We start from the raw sequence: 20,464 nt of genomic DNA, 5'->3' as shown, positions 1-20,464 counted from the left end.
AAACCTTTTTAAAAACATGTCCTGTGTCGTCAGCGGCGGCAAAAGGTTGGTTTAAGAATCCCTGATTGGCTGAAAGAAGTCAGGAGACCACCAGGTGAGGTAAGAAAAGTTTCCACCTTGACGATGGGGATGAAGAATATGGAACTGCGCTCCTCTTCTTTACGCTAGTGTGCCTGCATGTGTGTCCGTGTGTGTGTGTGTGTGTATATGCGGGTGTGTATACGTTTGTGTGGCTTGGCTAGAAAAGGACTGGCCACGACACGACACACACACACACACACACACACACACACACACGTATGTGTGTACACTCGAATGTGTGTGATGAACTAACAAGTAAGGTAAAAACACTGCGACAGTCTCTGGACACAGAACTCCAGTGGCAGAGAAAGAAACACACACTGGTGGAAAAGATGAAGGAAATGAATGAAAAATTTAAGAAAAAAAAAAAGGTTGCTGCCTTAAAACGTTCTTGCTTTGGAGAAGAAGAAAAAAACAACCCTCACGTAGTATCCTTGGGTGTGAAGATTTGTCTTTTGTTTTTTAGTTCCATAACATTTATCTATGCATTTACTGAGAATAAAAACTAACAAAGATTTCAGTTGCTCTCTTATTACTATGTGTGTGTGTGTGCGTTTCATGATTTATTATTCTTTATATTCTTTTTTTGTATTGTTTTCTTTCTTTTTTTTTGTTAAGATGTTTGCATTGGTTTTCCTTCTCTTCTGAAGTGTCCACATTGGTTTTTCTTGGTTTGCGTTTTGCCCTCGCCTCTCTCCTTCCCATCCATCCATCCATCCATCCGTCCATCTAACCACATGTCCTCTGCTTTTAGAATAGGGAACAGAGTCCCAATCTCCACCCGTATCCACTCCAACGCAGCCCCCCCACCACCACCATCCGACCCACTACCTCCCTCCCTCCCTCTCTTTTCCCTCCCTCCCTCCCTCCCTCCGAGGAGGAGGAGGCGGGGGGTGAGGGGTAGGTAGGTCAGTCCCATTCGGGCCCCTCATCTCTCCGCCTCCATCGCCACGCTGCTGGCCTTCTGCTCGGCGCCCGCGTGGGCGTTGACGCTCACGCCCATGGGCGTGACGGGCCACGCCGGGGGGCAGGGGGGCTGCTGCCCCTGAGTCCAAAGTCCCTGATGGAGGTGGTTCCGGGGCTGGGGTTGCTGCTGGTACTGCTGCTGCGGCGCGCCGCCGATCGGGAGCCCCCAGCAGCCCATGCCCAGTTGCGGGCGGGGTGGAGGGGGCGAGGCCGCCATGGAGGCCGACATGGGGCTGCCGGCCGCGTTGCTGTTGAAGCTCTCGGAGGCTTTGAGGCGGGAGAACATGGTCAGAGCGTCCGGGAAGTTGGGGGGCGTCGCCGGCGTGTTGGCTGGGGTGCACATCTGGCGGGGAGGAGGGGAAAGAGAATGATTAGCGTTGGTCCAAGGAACATACCCAAGTCTAGAAGACTTGGATATCAGACAATTAAATTTCATTCATATGTATGACAAAAGGTTTTCCCTAAATCATGTACAGTGATATTTGTTATGTGCATAGCAAACCTCACTTAAAACGACAACAATAACATTACGTTTCTGAACTGAACCAAATCAAAGATGGATGAGGAGTCTGACTACTAAGGAGACCAAGTATCTGAGAGGGGAAAGACAGGGGCTTTCTTCCCCATTGTGTCCCACCCAGAGGACTCCCTATGGCCTAGGCTAACATTACTGTCCTCTCCGCTGACCTCTGTTTACCCTCACTTCCTGCCTCATGTCTAGCGAGGTCTTGCGATGTCCTTCCACTTGCCCACCATGCACCCACCCACATGGATGTGACACACACATAAAAACACGCACAGTAGAGATACATGCCACACGCATATGAGAGTATATATACAGTACATTTATACATACACCCATACTTGCATACGTTCTTGCACCTACAAACACACTTAGTACGCCTACCAACCTTGGCATAATGTGTTTTTCCCCAGAATATGTTCTGTTCAATGTATCCTGTATGTTCTCACCCCTTTCTTCCCACTTCCATTGTGCAAGCAATGCTCATTCCATTGCCAAATGTTCCTTCAGTGGGGCACACGCACACGCACAAAGTGTGCATGCACGCACCGACATGCTAAAAACAACTCGGAAAACAAAAACACTGCCATTTTGCAGGTAAGACGGTATCTGAACAACATGTTTGGCAATTTAAAAATAGTGCGTGCACAGCACCATCCTCATCAACACAATTCCTGCTCCAATGGCCACCTTTCCCTTCTAGAACATTCTATTTATGACCAGGAACACAACAAAGTTCCATACTTTATAGCCAGCCACCCCACGCCGCCCCCTGAACTCTCAGAGGAAAGCAATGGGTGGAACAATGACAAGCAAGAGTACCTCTTTTCTAAAAATAAGATCCAAGGTCCAAAGGTTAAACTTGGGCTAACCATGAAGACCTGAGGCCGATTCTACAAATGTCTTTAAATCCTAACAGTTTTCTGAAAACGTAGTTAAGTTAATAGTTAAGTTGCTATATCAGTGGTGCTTAAACCTTTTCATTTCAAGGACCCCCAAAATTATACGTATTTGGCTGTGGACCTCATCTAAAAATATTTTGTTCCAGGGACCCCCAGAAGCAAAGATTTTAGTGAAAAATGTTCATTAAGAATATATATATATTCAAAGATTTGCAAAAAATGTCATGGTTTTTCAAAAATAGCAGATCTACAAGCTCACAGCGCGGCATGAATGAGCTTGTATATATCTGATATTTTTGAAGCAGAAGTATAAAATATGGCTTAAATCGAAAGTGACACAGAGGCTTTCCTGGTTTTAATGGGTTAAGAACGCAAGCTAAAATCACAGCGCTTGAACGTGACACAGACAGGGACGTTATGACTACAGCTACATTATCATGGGGAACCAACTGACACAACAGAGTGGAAAAACTTTATTCAATCCTGCATGGGCAGATGAGATGACAAAGGGACACGTGGTCCCCATTTCATAGCGAGTCCGTGGTGAGCCTGCATTACACGCGTGTCAACTTATCCAAACCCTTAACCTCAGTAGTAGGCATGACAACCAATTTCTTTTATAATAAAACAATAAAATACACATATAGTATATCACAGTACTGTAGCACCAACATAGAGCGCAAAATGTAAGTATCACACGTTACACACCCCAAATGTGATTATTAACCATGATTGACAATAATTTAGGGAACAATTACTTCAATGCACTTTCTTGCACTTAACTTTGTATTGACATTTGGACTGGTTTTCAAAATACAGAGAAAATGAAATGAAATGCAGCCAATAAGCCAGCGTTCTACAACTATGTACAAGTAATCATCAGTCACTAATCGTCGTTTATGATTAATCAGGCGTTCCTGCCCGGTAGGCACTAGGCAGTCTTCATAACAAGAATAACAGTTCGACAGACTGACATGCTCCTTGCCCTCCACAATACCATTCCACTCTTGAGGCGTGCGTGTGTGTGCGTGTGTGTATGATAGGAGAACTGCATATAGAACTATGTGCTTATTACTCGTCTGTGTGCATGTAACTAGACCACCTTGCCCCCTAAAAATGCTGTGATCTGCAGGTCAAATCCACAGCCCTGGCTCTATCTGATCCGGAGCGGGCCGGGGCCAGAGTGGTGTCAGGGTGGCACATGGCGGCGGGGTTGTTGTTATGAAAGGAGAGAGTGTCCGCGGTGCCCTCTGGCCAGGAAACGCTGGCTCATGTCTCCCAGGCTGCTTCCTGTGGTAAAGGGACACCCTGGATCTCTGTGGGTAGAGAGACGACCTCTAATAAAACAACAACCACCACTCCTTCCTGTTCTTGGCAGGGTGGGAGGACGGGGTGATGGGCTGCCTGTTGTCCGTTACGTCCCGCGGTGATGATGAGACGTACTCTAGGTCCATCATGTCTTCGTCTTAGCTCGCTCTCACTCTGTCGGGGCCCCCGGGGGCCGCGGTGGTCCACGACCGACCGAATTAAGCAATTAGGCCATTCTAATATAGTGCAATGTTCCAGTGTTGAAAATTCCAAACACACAAATCGTTAATTGCAATTATTTGTATGACAATTAGTCAACTAAAATATCATGGCCGTGACAACCCCTAGGCACGCTTGCCCGTTCTCATGGTTGTAATTCATGTAACTAGACCACCTTGCCCACTAACCGTGTGGTCATTGGACTCCATCCTGCTCACTGCAGGTCACCCTGGATCCGTGTGAGCGGAAAGCTCACACGGATTCGGACGGACTAAAGCAGGACAACTAATCAGGTAATAATGCAACTTTAGATTAGAAGAGGTCCTCGTCGCAGAGGACCCACTGCTCAGACACTGGAGGACAGGATATAAGAGCTACGGTCTTACCGTCTTAGACTAGAGAACTTTGCCTCTGACTCGCTAATCCACTAAACTCAATTACACACTGTCTGTATACATACAACTCTACATTTGCTGGGCAACCCAGGTCTCTAAAAATAGACAATATTGCGCTGCATTAAAGTAGACTTTGAAACCTGCCATTAGCTTCGAGTTACAGGGGCGCAACGGCGGATGCACAGAGCCTGGAATCTTCATCGTCGAATCACATCTGAAGGCTATAATCAAAGGCTGGTACTATCATCCACAACTAATGCAGGCAGGATGCCAACACACTGCTTACACTGCAATATGTACACACATGCTGCCCAAACAAGACCAAAGAGCAGTAACTGTGAGCACTGAAAGATTCTAGTTGCTACAGAAGAGCATTGTGAGTCGTTAGTAGCTTATAACTATTGCTATTGCTGCTAATACTGTATGAAATACCAAAGTCTCAAGAAGTAATTCACATTGTGCTTTCTAGGACATAGAAGGACATGTGATGCAGATTGCAGAATGTAAAGCACAGTGTGTGTGTGTGTGTGTGTGTGTGTGTGTGTGTGTGTGTGTGTGTGTGTGTGTGTGTGTGTGTGTGTGTGTGTGTGTGTGTGTGTGTGTGTGTGTGTGTGTGCCTGTCTGCACGCAAAAGGGACCTTGGACAGTGTCAGAGACTCAGACAGACAGCATCGACCCACAGGGAAGAGGATCTCTCTGCCTGTCTGTCTGCCTGTCAATCTGTCTGTCAGCCTCTCATTCGCTCTGTCTCTCTGCTTGGTCTACCTGTGTATCGGTCATCCAGTTTACCTTTTATCGGCTTTAACTGTCTGTCTGCTTCTGTCTGACCCTGGCATCCCTATTTTGGGTATAGAGCCCATTAGAAGAGTGACAAAGTGAGCAGACAAAGCAATGCATGTGGGGTTAAACATCGTACACAGTGCTTTACATGGAAGGGGGTTAAGACGCCAACTTCTGGGGCTAAACACTGAGGTAGCCAGTTAACGTGCGTTTCCTGTTTTCTCCAGCTGATACTGTAGATGAATTGATGGCGCTGGGTGCAGTTAAGTTATTCATTTACCAACTCTTTTATTTTTGTAATGACACTTATGGGTGTCATAAAAGAAACGTTTGTAATAATATGACTTCATATTCTTTCTTTGCTGTGTATTGCCTTTACATTTGTATCTGCCCGAGTAGCCTGCAGTTTTGTGAAGCACTTTGAGCTGCATTCTATGTATGAGAGATTTTGTAAATACAGTTTTACACTCAGATTTTACACAGTAAAACCAGAGTGTAAACTTTAACTCGGTGTAATTTCTTTTGCAGAGATAAATCAACCCTCTAATTTCACCGCGTTAGCAGATTAACCCTCACTGCTCTTAAGGAGACGGGGAGCATAATGCGAGAGCGGGTAGGACAGCACGTGCACGATCCACGCTCCAAGCTCGGTTGGGTGAAAGCGCATAGGGCACGTGCACTGCGTTCAGTCACAGTATGGGGTTTCATATCTCACATAAGGAAATGACATGCTGTGGACACACATGATTGCAGAACAGGCATGGCTGCCTGACACCCATGCATATGTATACGCACAAAGGCATCGACTGACAGAGAGGAAGACAATTTTTGAAGATGATGTGATTTAGACACGTTTTACTGATGCAACGTTGAGGTGTTGCCATGGGGACGGTTGTTATGAGGAAGGAGTGCAGATGGAGATGTGCTGATGGGTTGGGGATGAGAGACAGAGGAGAGGCTGCTTGTCCGTCAGCCTCTCTCTTTCTCTCAAGGCCAAGTCATTCTCCCTCCTTCAACTAACTTTCTTTTCTCTAAAGATGCAGTTAGAGACACGAAGAGGAGAGACATGGGAGATGCCACGAGGGTCGGATTCGAACCAGAGTCCTGGCGCTCACCAGGTGCATTACGTTCTATGCACTAACTGGCTGAGCCACCAAACACCCCTAATTTTCTTTTCTCACTTTGTCTACCAGCCCCTCTCGCCACCATTCTCTCTCACGTTCTCGAGTCTTCCCTTTCCCTACGTCTGTCTCTCTCTCTCCCTCTCTTATGTCAGTCTTCAGCTTTTTCCCTTTTTTCTATGTCTCAGTTTGTGGAACTTGCCGTGGCATTCTTCCTGTTCTACTTCTAAACAACCCAAAAGCACCTCGTCTCCGTGTATCCCGGGGAGTAAGTTAATGTGTGTTGCATGCCACGCACACTTCTAGCCTAGTCCTAGTGGGGACATTGGCTTGAAAGACAAGGACACTCCTGGAACGTAAGGGCTGTTTTGGGGATAGGGTTTAGGGTTTCGAGTTGGGAACAGCATTAGGGTTAAGATCGGGGTAAGGGGGTTACGGTTAGGGATACATGTTGAGGAATGAATGTAGTCACTGGAAACTAAATGGAAGGGCCTCTACTATAAACTATCTCTGTGTGTTTGTTGGTATGGTGGTTGAGTGTGTCCGAAGAGAATGACAAGCTTTTATCTCCAGTATAACCAACTACATTCCTCAGAGACACAAGTGTGTGTGTGTGTGTGTGTGTGTGTGTGTGTGTGTGCGTGCGTGCGTGCGTGCGTGCGTGCGTGCGAGCGAGCGAGAGAGAGAGTGTTTGAAAAGTTTGCTTCTGGGCCTCTTTGCATGTGTTTCACTGAGGGCTCTGGTTACCTCCGGTAACCCCAACTGCCCTCCTCGATTTTAGCCTTACATCAGCACTCTAACCCCTGGACACTTAGAAACCGCACACGCTCATTCTTAGCCCTCCCTTCCTCTCTCCGTCTTGTTTTCTCTTTCACGGACAGCATGGTCTGATTTGAAAAAGTTTCCCTGCTTGTCCTATTTCACTGTGTTATCTCTCATCCCCCTTGGTCTTTCTCTGACTTGCTCTCTGCCCGTCTGTTTAACTCTTGTTTCGGCCTCCTTCCATCTTTCTCTCCGTCTCTCCCTTTTGCTGCCCATTTGACTTGCGTCCGTCCACTTTGTTCTCTGTTGGCATCTCCCTTCGCCTCCTCACTGTGTAAAGGCTAAAACACACTGGCTGCGAATGACGCGCATTAAAACAGCCGCCCCCATTATTGTCTATGTACAAACACACACCAGCGGCGCTAGACATGCACCAGCGCATGTTGACATCACGCCCAGTTCCTTTACGCCACTGTTCCATTTTCAGGCGTCACAGCGTGGTGAAAAAAGATTTTCTTTTATGCCTTTGGGTACCCGTGGGCATGGCAACTCTTCATCTGCCCCCGTAGCAGATTCCAAACCTGCAGGCTAGTCCCAACCTGTTGTTGTCGAAGCACAGTGAACTGATGATTGAAATAAGAGAAATATCCAGAGTTGTAGCATACAATCAGGTCATTCTAAAAACCTTTCCCAAAAAGAGAATGCCTGCTGACTGAGCCATATCTCTGGAGATATGGCTATTCAGTTATAAGGAATCAAGTTGCCTGGAATAGCCTACTGAAATAGCCTCCTCTGACACAACAAATGTCCTGCACTGTGTGTGTTCCCAATGGTCATCTCCCTGCAGCACGCAGCAGCGCAATACTTCCTGTAGCGTGGATCATGCTCACATAGTTATCGCTATAGTTATGGTTATCGTGCTCAGTGTGAATGGCGCTTCACTGTTGTCGTCATCTTCCGGTTGGTACCCATCCTGTCGGCACACGCAGAGCTGCAGGGTTAACGAGACATGGTGAGGAATGCTGGGGAAACACTCAAGCCAGCATTGCATCCTCTCCTCTGCATTCCACTCCCCAAATCGCCAACTGTGGTTACAGTATATGGCTTGGTATCTTTGGGGGTGGGATGTTGGTCTAGGGATGCAAGAATTCACTACGAAGCCTTCTGGAGGTGTCGTGGGTGAAATTCAATGAAAACGCGAGTGATAGGAGGTGCCCACTAAACCACTTAAATCCTCTATATTTTAGTATAGGAAACTTCACTGGGGCCGGCTCTGTACTTGGTCTATCTTTTTTCTCTCTGCACCAAAACTCTTTGCCCAAGAATAGCTGATCTAGGAGCTCAGAACGCATCGTGTTGCGGCGCGTTCTGAGCTTGTAGCTCGGTTTTATCTTTGGCACATTTCCCCCCCAAAATAGGGATGCTAGGGTTCAAGTGGTTAATGTAATTACACCCCACACAACACTCCTTTTTCCTCTAAAGGCAAAATACACCAAGCTGACCTTCGGCCGACAACACCCGAGGTCACACGATGAGGGTCAGCTGTGAAACTATTCAAAAGGTACTGAATTGAGCAGAAACAGAGAGGAAGAATTAGGACGAGATATAAAGAGCCACAGACAAAGAGAGAAAACTACCGTATGTAGAGAGAGTGAGTGAAGCACAGGTAGAGAGCTAGAGAGCCAAGCTGCAGAAAATATGGGAGTCTCTGTCAAGAACAAAAAGTGCTGAAACGAAGGGGGAAAAAAAGAGATGGAGAAAGAAAGATGGAGTGAGAATGAGGGCGGCAGGGAGGGCTGTGGGAGGGGAGGAGAGTGCATGAACACTAACTGGACAGCCTGTTAAATCTTTAAACAGGGACTGCTCCATTGCGTTTCTATGTGCTGTGCACGTGTGTGTGTGTGTGTGTGTGTGTGTGTGTGTGTGTGTGTGTGTGTGTGTGTGTGTGTGTGTGTGTGTGTGTGTGTGTGTGTGTGTGTGTGTGTGTGTGTGTCCTAGCAGTTTTAGCTGTGCTTCTTTGTTCTGGTGCTGCAGCTCTGCATGCGGATCATGACTAACCCTCACCTTTTAGACAGGTTTGCACTGCAGCAGTAGAGCTAACATGCTAATCCCCTCATTAATCTGCAAGCCATCGGTGTCACAACTGCTAATGTTGTTAATGGTATTCGTCTTGGTACTTTTCATGGCCCCCCTGTATCTTCTATCAATATGTATATATTCTAAATGGAAATGCAGTTTCATTACTCATCTTCCAATGTTGGTATGATGTATTAGTCACATGTCAATATCATTGTTGATTGTGGAAATTAGAATTGCAATGAAAGATTGAAATATTCTAATGGTTAAGTGATTGAGCAGTGGCAATGCAGGTACATCCCAGAAGCATGCTGTATTATAATAATTAATAATAATAATATGCATCTGGGAAAGCCCTGGCAGCATTTGTATAAGACACATACACCCAACTGCCCCAGTGTTGCTCACAGTGTCCCAAAATAGAAGTCTAGTTGTTCTGTGCAGTTCCCTGATACAAAGAAGTGGAACTGTTCCCAGTGCGAAGCAGGGAGCTGTTGTGAAAGAGCACCCATGCTCTTTCACTAATTCCCCCAGATATGCTGCTATGACAACTGAATTTCCCCATTCCCCATCTATATAAACAACATCAAAAACATAACATAATTTCCCTGCATAGCCCCACCCAGCTGCTGAGCCCTGGGATGTGTCTGTGTGTGTGTGTGTGTGTGTGTGTTTATGTTGTATAGTTAGTTCACATGCACATGGTAAGGGTCAATGTTCTCTAGAGAGCCAGTTGATCATTAAACAGACTGTATTTGTGTGTGTGTGTGTGTATGTGTATGTGTATGTGTATGTGTATGTGTATGTGTATGTGTGTGTGTGTGTGTGTGTGTGTGTGTGTGTGTGTGTGTGTGTGTGTGGGGGGGGGCTATATGTTGACACTCTATGAAGAGAGTATTTGTGTGAGAGAAAGAGTATTATATAAGTGCAGAGAGAAAGCGAAAGGAAGAATCAGTGTTGAAAGAGAGAGAAGAGGGCAGAATATTAAAGCAGTGGAGTGAGTCGGGGTGTCTGTGTGTGTTTGTGTGTACACACGTGAGTGTCACTCAAACAACAAGGTAGTGTTTGGTGTGGTCAACTGCACACGGCACAATGCTCAAAACAACACAATGGGTGTACAGTCAGTAGCCCACACGTATCTAGAAAGCACAGTTTGGCCTCACGGCCGGTCTCAGCCTGCCATCAGAAACTACCAGGTCTTGTACACAACAGGACTACACAGACGAACACACAATATGTATCTTACATCACGTTAGGGCAGCTCAAATTAGAGAGGTTGAGCAGGGCTGGGCAATATGGACAAATAGAAATATCACAATATTTTTTACCAAATACCTTGATATCGGTATAGTGACGAAAATATTAAAAAAAATATATTTTTGAAACATTTTCATAAACAGCGATGCGTTGTGAGCTTGTAGAATGGCTATTTTTGTTTCTAAGTATCAACAGAGCTTAAATGATTAAAAGCACTTAAAGACAGAAATTATGCTATTGCTACATCATATTATAATATTCAATCTAATATCAGGATATCGATAATTCGGTACATTATTCTATTGATATATTATCAAGCTCCAGACGACACAACACAAGTCGAGTGCCTGTTCTCATTTCCTCAGCCCCAGGCACTACGTGACGACTCTGTGAAACCCAATCCAACTGAACTGCTTATAAACACATCTGGTCCTCACAGAAAAACCCACAGATTTCCACTGCCAGCGTGTTTTGTGTGTGTTCTTACAGTATGCTTTTACATTTACGAGGTCCAGGAGTCGTAAGAGAATTGCACAAAGTGAGCACATCTACTCAGTCCTCACTTCAACTGTGAGGGTTTAGACACTCAACAGGGGGTTTAGAAGTAATGCAGCCAGTAGAAATGAATGGACGGTCCAGGACAGTGTTGTAATACAAGTGTGCTTGTGTGTGTGGTGTGTTCCTGGAAGTGCTACACCAGGAAGTACATGGGACAGCAGGCTGGAACACGCTGTAAGCAGACCTAACCTCTACAGATGTGGCTGACTGCTTGGCATTGCGCGCACACAGTCACACACACACACACACACACACACACACACAAAACTCCTATTTGTATGTAGACACATACGCTAAAACCTGAGACACATTAATGCAGACACGAGCATTTCACACAATCACATACATTCCGAATCGCAGTACATACAAATGACATTTCAGCTCATTCCAAATGTTAATAGGGCCGCTGTGTATTTTTGAGGAGTCGTCCACTGAGGGACAGGCGACCTCTTGTTCCTGTTCTTACTGGAACACAACGCATGCCTGTGCTGACTCAAAGTCATTATATCTCCCTGCTGGTCAAATACCTGGCATTGCCCTGAAATTAGCCTCTTCTATACTGTCAGCCTCTCTCTCTCTCTCTCTCTCTTTCACTCTCTTGGCCCACCCGGCCTCTTGCCTAATGGCCCTGGCCTCTGCTCTCTTGTTTTAGTTTTTTGTACTCTTTTCAACTTTTGAGTACTCGGTTACCCCTGTTCACAACACATCGGCCAGCCTGTCCATGCCATCTCTGTCTCTGCGGTGCGATGGTGGAGAGATAGAGGTCGAGACAGCCAGGGAGGAATGAGAGCAGACATTCACCCGTGTTCTCATATGATTTATGGCACTAATTATACCTCTGCTCTTCTGCACAGACATACAGTATATGCACACTCTCATGGAGACTCGGGAGGAACGCACATAGACATATACACACGCATAGACATACACACACTTTCAGCAACATTACCTGTGAGTTGTGTGTGTGTGTGTGTGTGTGTGTGTGGGTGTGTGGCGTGCACGCACATGTAGAAGCTTTGTTAAAAGTCTTGGCAGAGGTTTAGGACTTCCAACACTCTTGTTTTTAAAAGCCACGCCCGGACGCCAAAACCACACACTGCTAGTTACCAGAAACAACTGTAGTCCTGCATCCCCACACCACTCTGTTCATTCCCATTCACCCCCCTCTGTTTGGGGTTATTCACGGTGCCGGGAAGCAGACATACAAGCTTGTGTCGGGCTTTTATATGGCTGGCCTGTGGCACTACCCAATACTGTCTCATTGACGTCACTTTATCAGGTCAATGATTGGCGGCTGCAACCACCCCCCCCCCCTTCCCCTCCCCAATTGATTCACTCACTTCGGAATGACTGACTTACTGAATTAGTCTGCCCGATTGAATGACTGAACAAGGCAGACTACGCCAGTCACAACCACAATTCCATGCCCGTCGATGGTGTAGTGGTTAAAATGCCACCCCCTCAGAGGCATATGTAACCATGTTGGCCTAGGATCAAATACCACCACCATAGCCTTTTCTACTGAGTCTCCCTTGCAGCTTTCTGGTCTCAACAAAGGAATTAGTCTACTACGCACTTAGGCAAACGTGACTCACTCTACTTAAAATAATAATAAAATACAAAAAGGATCAGTGGTTCTCAAACATTTTGATGTCAAGGACCTCCAACCTGGTAGTTATTTGGCAGCGGACCCCCATCTGAAAAGATTTCGTGCCAGGGAACCCATAAAAGATGATTTGCGTTGTTAAAGAATAAAGATTATGCGACGCACTGTGAGCTTGTACAAATTGAAATTGCGTTAGTCATTATTAAACTGATTCTATTAACACATTTAGCTGGGGACCTCCTGGAACCCTCTCAAGGACCCCTAGGGTTAGCCGGACCCCACTTTGAGAACCACTGTAGTAGAGAACAATAGAAGACGTGTGGTATAAAATTGGGGGTAAGCAGTCAGCACTCAGCAGCAGTACTGCATAGACACACTATGCTTTAAATGACTGGTTTGAACCCTGCTTGTGAGTTGTGTCGCATGGCCTCCCACTCTCACTTCTTTTCTCCCCTGTCTATTTCCGGTCTCTCTCTGCAGTAGGATCTCATAACAAAAGCAGAAACATCCTAAAAATAATGTCAACACATAAAAAGTAGCTCTGCAGGCCTGCTTGGCTCTCTCCATGGGCTTACAGTGTACAATGTAGGCCAATGCTGGGGATGTGTTCAGTCAGTGGCAGCAAAATGTTGAAACAGGAACTCTGAAGAGGGGTTACTGGATCTAGCTACTAAAAACAGGACACTATTCAATACAACACACTTTCAGGTCAATGTGATTACAAATGTGTACCCACAGAAACTATTATTTTAAGTTCATTTTTACTATCTTTGTACTGTTTTCTAGGTTACTCACAGGGTTTAAATAAATAATGTTTTAATAAGGAAATAATTAAATTGTTGGGTTTGTTTGTGTGCGTGAGGTCAACCCGATCTCCAGAGATATACGTAACATTGCACGGAACGAGTGCACTTCATTCCGTGGATAGTCGCCTCGGAGCCCCCAAATTGTGTGCATATGTACGGCGCTCCCTTTGTGACAAAACCATTTCGGAGGCGCGCAGTCACAGGCGAACTGTCACCCCGTGAAGGACCACCGAGGGAGCTAAGGTGACCGAGTTGACGTCCTGAACGGTGTGACGTTCGCCTGTGCCTACTCAGCGCCGTTTGAGTTATGTACCGATAGGCACAGAATCGTAAATTTTGTTGTGGGGACTGCTCTGCTTCCGGGTTTTTCCGGGTTGCGACTGGTTACGCCCACCGTGGGACTCGCCGTACATATGCACGCAATTTCGGGGTTTCTAGGCGACTATCCACGGAATGAAGTGCACTCGTTCCGTGCAATGTTACGGTAATCTCTGGAGATCAGGCTGGTGAGGTAGACTCCTTTCAGGTGCTTAGCTTGTTCACATGGTGTGGTCTCATGTTCTTCAGAGATAGCCATGAAAGTCAATTAGTTTGCGTACTCCCTTAGTTCCTGGTCACACGATGACTGTGTCAGTGATGTTTATTGGTTGTGGCCCATGGCCCACATACAGATATGTTAGTAATATGCACTTATCCATGTCCTTGCACAGACACATACACAAATCTCCTCTGCCCAAGGCTGAAACTGAAATGTGTCTGTTATTATGCACAGACATACAGAGACACACATGCACACACACGTCTCCACCATCCAATGTTGAAATGTTAAATATATGCTGTTACTAAACGGATGACCACACATACAGTAAAAACTTAACCCTGAGAGTGTCTATTTTTTTTAAAGCTCAGTTAAATTAACATTGAGGAAAAACAGTAGATGGCCTGTAGATTTTTTTAAATCTACAGGCCAAAATGTTATTTCCTGCTCCCTACACACACACACACACACACACATCCTCTAACAAAACCTCATCCAGCATGCTGCTGTCTAGAAATCCACAGTGTTATCTGACTTAATGGTTATGTGTGTGAGGTGAGGTTGCAGCCTGGCAGAGCGATTACAGAGACCGAAAAGGTCACACAGGTTTGCTCTACATACCACACATGCATCTGTCAACAGATCAGTCTTGTCCATGTGGGTTTGAGAGCAAGACCCCCCTGGCCAGACAAGACACTCATTGTACTTCACTCTGCATAACATCAACATGTCCCCCATATTATGCATTCACTGCCACTGCTGAATTTGTATGTAAATGTGTAAATATTATTATATATTTTGGAAGACAGCTCTGTCTTACATCTTTATACACTGAAGTTAAATTATTTTGCGCTATCAGCAAGGACGCTTCATGTCCAGTTACACTAAGGGGAGGAAAGGACGCGACTCTGTCCACAGTCCAGACTCATTGAAAGAGTTACGAGACACTCTTTGTCTCGCTGAACGTGATTCGTTTACCGGACATCTTATTTGAGGGCAAATTATTTTATGTGATAAATATTCACCACCGCTGCTACAACCTCATAGGGGAAACACTCAAATAATGGTCGCGAATGTAAAAAAAAAAAGACTGTCTGTCCTTTTTGTTTCTTGCTTTTGTAATTTTTTACACTGTGTAAATTCCGGGCGGGGTATAAATAATCACAGCCTCCTAGAACACTGAGTTACTGTGTCTTCCTGCATAGTTCACACCTTGGAACCAGAACAAGCAGTTACAGCATTGATGCGTAGATAGAGAGAGAGAGAAACAAACAGAAAGAGCAAAAGATGAAAGTGGAGAGGATATTAAGTAGGTGAAGAGGGAAAGGAGAGAGAGACAGAAAGAGGGGGTAAAAAGCAGGGAGAACGCTGACGTGACGTGTCCTCAGCTACACCGGCTGCCCTTACACAAAAGGGTCCATTTTGCCGGCTCTTTCTTTTGAACTGCTTTTACATACTGTCAGGATGCACTGCGGTATGGTACGGTTTGTTGTATGGACAGGGAGAGTGAGGAGAGGACTGGAGAGGAGAGGAGAAAAGAGGAGAGGAGAAGTGGTTTGAATGAGCATAAAGTACATGTTGTCCTCTGTCCTGGCCAGCTGACAGTGATGGCCATCTGATTAAGACATCTGTCACACGCTCTTCTTAATACGGTCTCACTACTTTTCCATTTCTATTTGACCAACTGAGCTGCATTATTATTTTATTAATAATAATAATAATAATAATAATAATAACAATGATAATAAAAATATTATTATCATTGTAACAATAAAGTGAGCTTTGGTGACAGTCTTCATAAATACATAGATATAGACACTCAGATCCCTAACCCGAAACATCGCCACATGCTTGAGTGCGCCGCTCTGGCATGCATACATGCACACACACTATAATATATTACACAGACTATAAAATGCATGTCTGTGCAAAGGCTACAGTTTGTTTGGGCTCACCAGAGGCTCTGGGATTTCTGAGGGCAAATATACAAATGGTGAGTGGGTGAGCTAGCCAGAGCATTATAACTGGCAAGTCTCGCTGGGTATAAACATGTAACAGTAACACACCATGCAAAGACTTGGTGGTGACAGGGCAGCACAATTAATAACACACACACACACACACACACACACACACACACACACACACACACATATGTATATATGTGTGTGTGCATATATATATGTGTGTGTGCATATATATATATATATATATATATATATATATATATATATATATATATATATATATATATATATATATATATATATATATATATATATATAAATATATTATATATATATATATATATCTTACTGGTGCCAACACTAAGTAAGAATGTAATCTGCATCCAACATGAATACATTTGTAATATTAAGTGATCTCTTCAAAAATACTACCGTATATGGACTGTAATAACATCCACGATGCCTTACGGCCATGTGCCTTTACAGGTTATACAATTATTTTGTGTGATTTGCGCAGGCGTGTATGGGTGTAACGCGTGTTGCAATGTGTGTCCTAAAATAAACACCAACGGAGTTGTATTACTAAACAATACAGTTCCATTACCAGTATCAGTATCGGAATGCCTCCGATACAGTCAAAAGTTCAATAATACGTTTTAATAAAGGGTTAACCTGAGCCATGCCATACTACAACAATATTAATCATATAAAATCCATACAGGATTAGTATACAGCTAATATAAATTCATTTTAATAATATGTGTTTTTTCGTTTTTTTAACACACTGGTATTGGATCAGTACTCAGTATTGACCGATATGCGAGTGGCAGAGTGCAGGTGAATTAAATGGTTAATTATTAGCATCCCTAATTCACACAAGCAAAATATCACTGAAAATGAACAGATTGATGGGGAGAGTCAGACAGGGAGAGAGAGCAGAAACCACAAGGGAAAGAAATGGGGAAACAGCAGAGACAGACAGAGATGGACACAGGGATTTACAGACAGAAAGATTAAAGCCTAATTAATACTTCATCGTATCACAGTGCTCTTTGCCTAAATAACTGAAATCGGTTATTTTTGGCGATACTGTCGTATGGCAGTATAAGTACAAATTAGGCTTAAGAGTGACAGCCACAGAGCAGAGGAGATCAAGAGAGACAGAGCAAAAGAAGTGTTAAGAGAGCAAGAGACACAGAGAAAGAGCACGGGAGAGAGAGAGTTACGAGAGCGGGAGCAAAGTGGATTAGGTCTGTATACCAGGCAGTGCCGTGGCCCTGATAAGCCAGCAAGGCTTTCGACATTGCTGGCCTACTACACTGTTGCTGAGTTGAGTCACACATACACACACAACACACACACAAGTGTATGCACACCAAACACAAATGCAATACATGCAAAGAGTGTAAGGTCATACTTGCAATGTGTGTCTAGAGACTGGGAGTGTATGTGTACACACAGTTTTGTTTACAGTGACAAAATTGCAAACATTTAATTATTCAATATACCTTCAAGGCTTGTGTGTATACTGTATATATGTACAGTATGTATGTGTGAACATACACCAGTTTTCTACTCTTTATTCCTGTCTATACTTCTTTATTATTCTGTCTACACCAATAGTATTGAGCTTGTGTACATAAAAGCTTAGCCATCATGTTTGTGACGTAGGTCAGCCCACAGCTAATTGTTCTTTATTCTGTATATTCAAGTAAGTTCAGGTGGGACGCTTGCTTCCGGGGCTAAATCAGGGACTGAGCCTTTGTTTGCAGGGCGACGGGTGACAAAGCATGGTCTGTGCTATATCTGCCCTGCGATAAGACAACAATAACATTCAATAATATGCCGGAATATTTCTGTATGCAGAATGACGTAAATGATGTACTGCTGCAAGCGATGCAATAAATGTACTCAAGCGCATGTCGCAATGAGATGAACAATCAAAAACCCTCTTGTCTCTGCCACCGTCTCCCTCTTTCTACACGAACCTAAAATGTCAAGTTTGATGTCACAATTTGACAGTCTGCACCGCACACACAGAAAAGGGTACCTGACGCAGACAAAATGATCAACCTTTTTTCCTCAAACCCCTGACAATGACAACACAACAGTCCGTTCCAGAAGTAAGCCGCTTCTAGATGCTACAATTCACACAGCTGCGTTACGTACCACAGCTTGCTGCCAATGCGGCATTCAAAAAAAGCCAAATATTGCTTGCAGTTTGTTTCATAATATTCAATTTGAATGTTTGTCTCAACCTCTACCCCGTCCAATGACAACAAACATGAGCTAAGATAAGGATTTATTGATCCCTGAGGGAGGAAATTGGTCATCTACTGTTAACAGCAGTAATGTTCCATGAAGAAGCAATGCAGCCATATTAATGGATTACAGCTGCTTGTATGGCTTGTTTCAAAAGGCAGCTGCCCTCTTTTCCTGGAAAGAGTCTCTTTTTTGCTTCCCTAGAAAAAAAAAAACTAAAAAGGGGCCTTACTTCCTTTTTAGTTCCACAATTGATAAAATGTAGAGGTTCCCCCTCCCCTCACCTCACCACTCAATTAAATACAATTTTCATTCAATATACTATACTTCAACTGCCAAAGTATTCCTAAAATCCATTGTGGTCATACATATTTAACCCAATAAAACTGGGAAAGCATGAGTGGCATTTTAGATTTTGGCATTGGCTATTCAAAAATAGCAAATAGCAGAGCTTGTACATCTGCTATTTTTGAACATTTTTTGTTTTAATCTTAGAAGGCATTTGGCCTCAGGTCTTAATGGGTTAAAAAAAAACAAGTGAGACAATTCTGAGAATCCCCCCCCCCCCAATCTCTCCCCTTTTTCACTCTCTGTGCTTCAGTCAATGTATGTGAATGCCTCTCTCTCTCTCTCTCTCTCTGTAGGCTGCATGTCTGCCTGTGTGTTTATTTCTGGAAGCTCTCACTCACAACATGGCGGACATGTGCTTCTTTGTTATTGTTGCCACAACATCGTTCTCGACCAGTGCGGGCTTGTCTTTACCGTTCCCTTCTATTCACAATGACAGCCACCAGCTACAACAAAGCTGGCGTGTGGATACATATGAATGGATTGGCAGATCATTTATTTTGTGTTGCAATCTATCAAAACAGGTCAACAGTATTAAGTAGCCTACAGTACATAATGATTTCACCCCCATACAATACACTCACCATTTGATGATGTCCGTATGGGATATTTGTTTCTTGAAAAAAGGCACTGAGGGCGGTCTATAATAAACAAACAAACAAAAGGTTACAAACATTTTAATCCAACACACAGTGTGATACTGATTAAAAGACGTGATCGTTGGCATAATTGAACCAACGATCAAGAGACTAAACAGCATGAACACCAACGTCTTTCCTGTGTTTATTATCATCAACGTCAAAAAAAGATCTATTTTCAGTTTGCAGACTAAACACTTTATGTGCGCTTATATTAGTCGATACATAAAGCAGCGGTCATCATCTTTATTGCATAATAGCATTTGCAGTCATGTGGCGGATTATACTATTTAATCTGGAGTCAATCATAATTGGTTACAGGGGGTTTATTTTGTACATTTTTCACTGTGTCAGCCTTAAACCCACGCATCATCATTCAAATAAAATAAAATCATAACAATTATTTAAACAAGTTCAGTTTTGAAATGATCCGCCTCCAATAGGCTACTGTACAAATCATTCTTTATTTAACGGGTAAAGTAAAACGAAAACATAAAACTAGACTGACAATGAATGACAGGGCGAGTTCCAGACATAAACATTAAGCCTGGCATCTATACTTCGTAGTGTGGCCGTGTCGCTTGCCAAAAAAAAAGAACAGATCTACAAGGTAACAACGCGTCGCCAGTGCAACGCGTTGTCAGCTTGTAGATCTGTTCTTTTTTTGGTCTTTGATCTGTTCTTTTTTTGGTCTCTTTGGTCTGATCTGTGTTTTTTTTTTTTTTCTGACACCCGGGTCCAGATCATCGGCTATTTGAAAATAGCAGATCTACAAGCTCAGAGGGACGCATTGGTGAGCTTGTAGATCTGCTATTTTCCCCAGTATCATCACCCATCCTCCCTCCTCACCTCGAACTGCCAGTGTGCCGCTTGCAGGAGCTGCTTCGCCTGGTCTGCGGCACAACCCGCCGTCAGGACGAACTGGTTGATCATCACTTGATGTTTAAGTTCATCCATGTTTTTTTTTAGACCCCAAGGCGTTGTGTCTCCTCTCTCTCTCTCTCTCTCTAACCCGCGTCCTGCTGTAATCCCGTATTCTTTCTCCGAGTTCTTTATGATTCCTCCTCTCTCTCGGGTTTTGTGTGTCTCAGTCGTCGTCCACCATTAAGAGCCGGTTGAGCAAACACAAATATTTACTGTAGGAGCGGTAGTGGAGGGAAGGCGGGGCCTGACAGCCCGTTTGACTGACTGACAGCCGGACAGCAGCCAATGAGGCGAGTGCACCGCTGCCGGGGCTGCCGGGACTTGGAGTTCTGCGACCAATGTTGCCATGTCTGCTTATTATAAGCGACTTTTTGGGCTTGTTTTTATGTAAAGCTGCTTGTAAATATTGGTTGGTTGCGGTTTTTGG

At 44.3% G+C, this 20,464-nt stretch overlaps 1 protein-coding gene across 1 annotated transcript; it reads right to left on the bottom strand.

The window, feature by feature from the left end:
• Positions 1 to 963: 963 nt before the first annotated feature.
• On the bottom strand, positions 964 to 20,243 carry ubald1a (UBA-like domain containing 1a). Its single transcript, XM_080456103.1, has 3 exons — positions 19,963 to 20,243; positions 19,060 to 19,116; positions 964 to 1,390 (listed from the first exon to the last, which is right to left on the bottom strand). The coding sequence occupies exons 1-3, from the start codon at positions 20,068 to 20,070 to the stop codon at positions 1,010 to 1,012; spliced, it is 546 nt and encodes a 181-aa protein (XP_080312229.1). The 5' UTR covers positions 20,071 to 20,243; the 3' UTR covers positions 964 to 1,009.
• Positions 20,244 to 20,464: the final 221 nt, after the last annotated feature.

This window comes from Gymnoscopelus braueri (assembly GCF_963280865.1).
Source record: "Gymnoscopelus braueri genome assembly, chromosome: 17".
NCBI lineage: Eukaryota > Metazoa > Chordata > Actinopteri > Myctophiformes > Myctophidae > Gymnoscopelus > Gymnoscopelus braueri.
The sequence above is the reverse complement of the archived record's forward strand: the minus strand, read 5'-3'. Positions and strand labels throughout refer to the sequence as shown.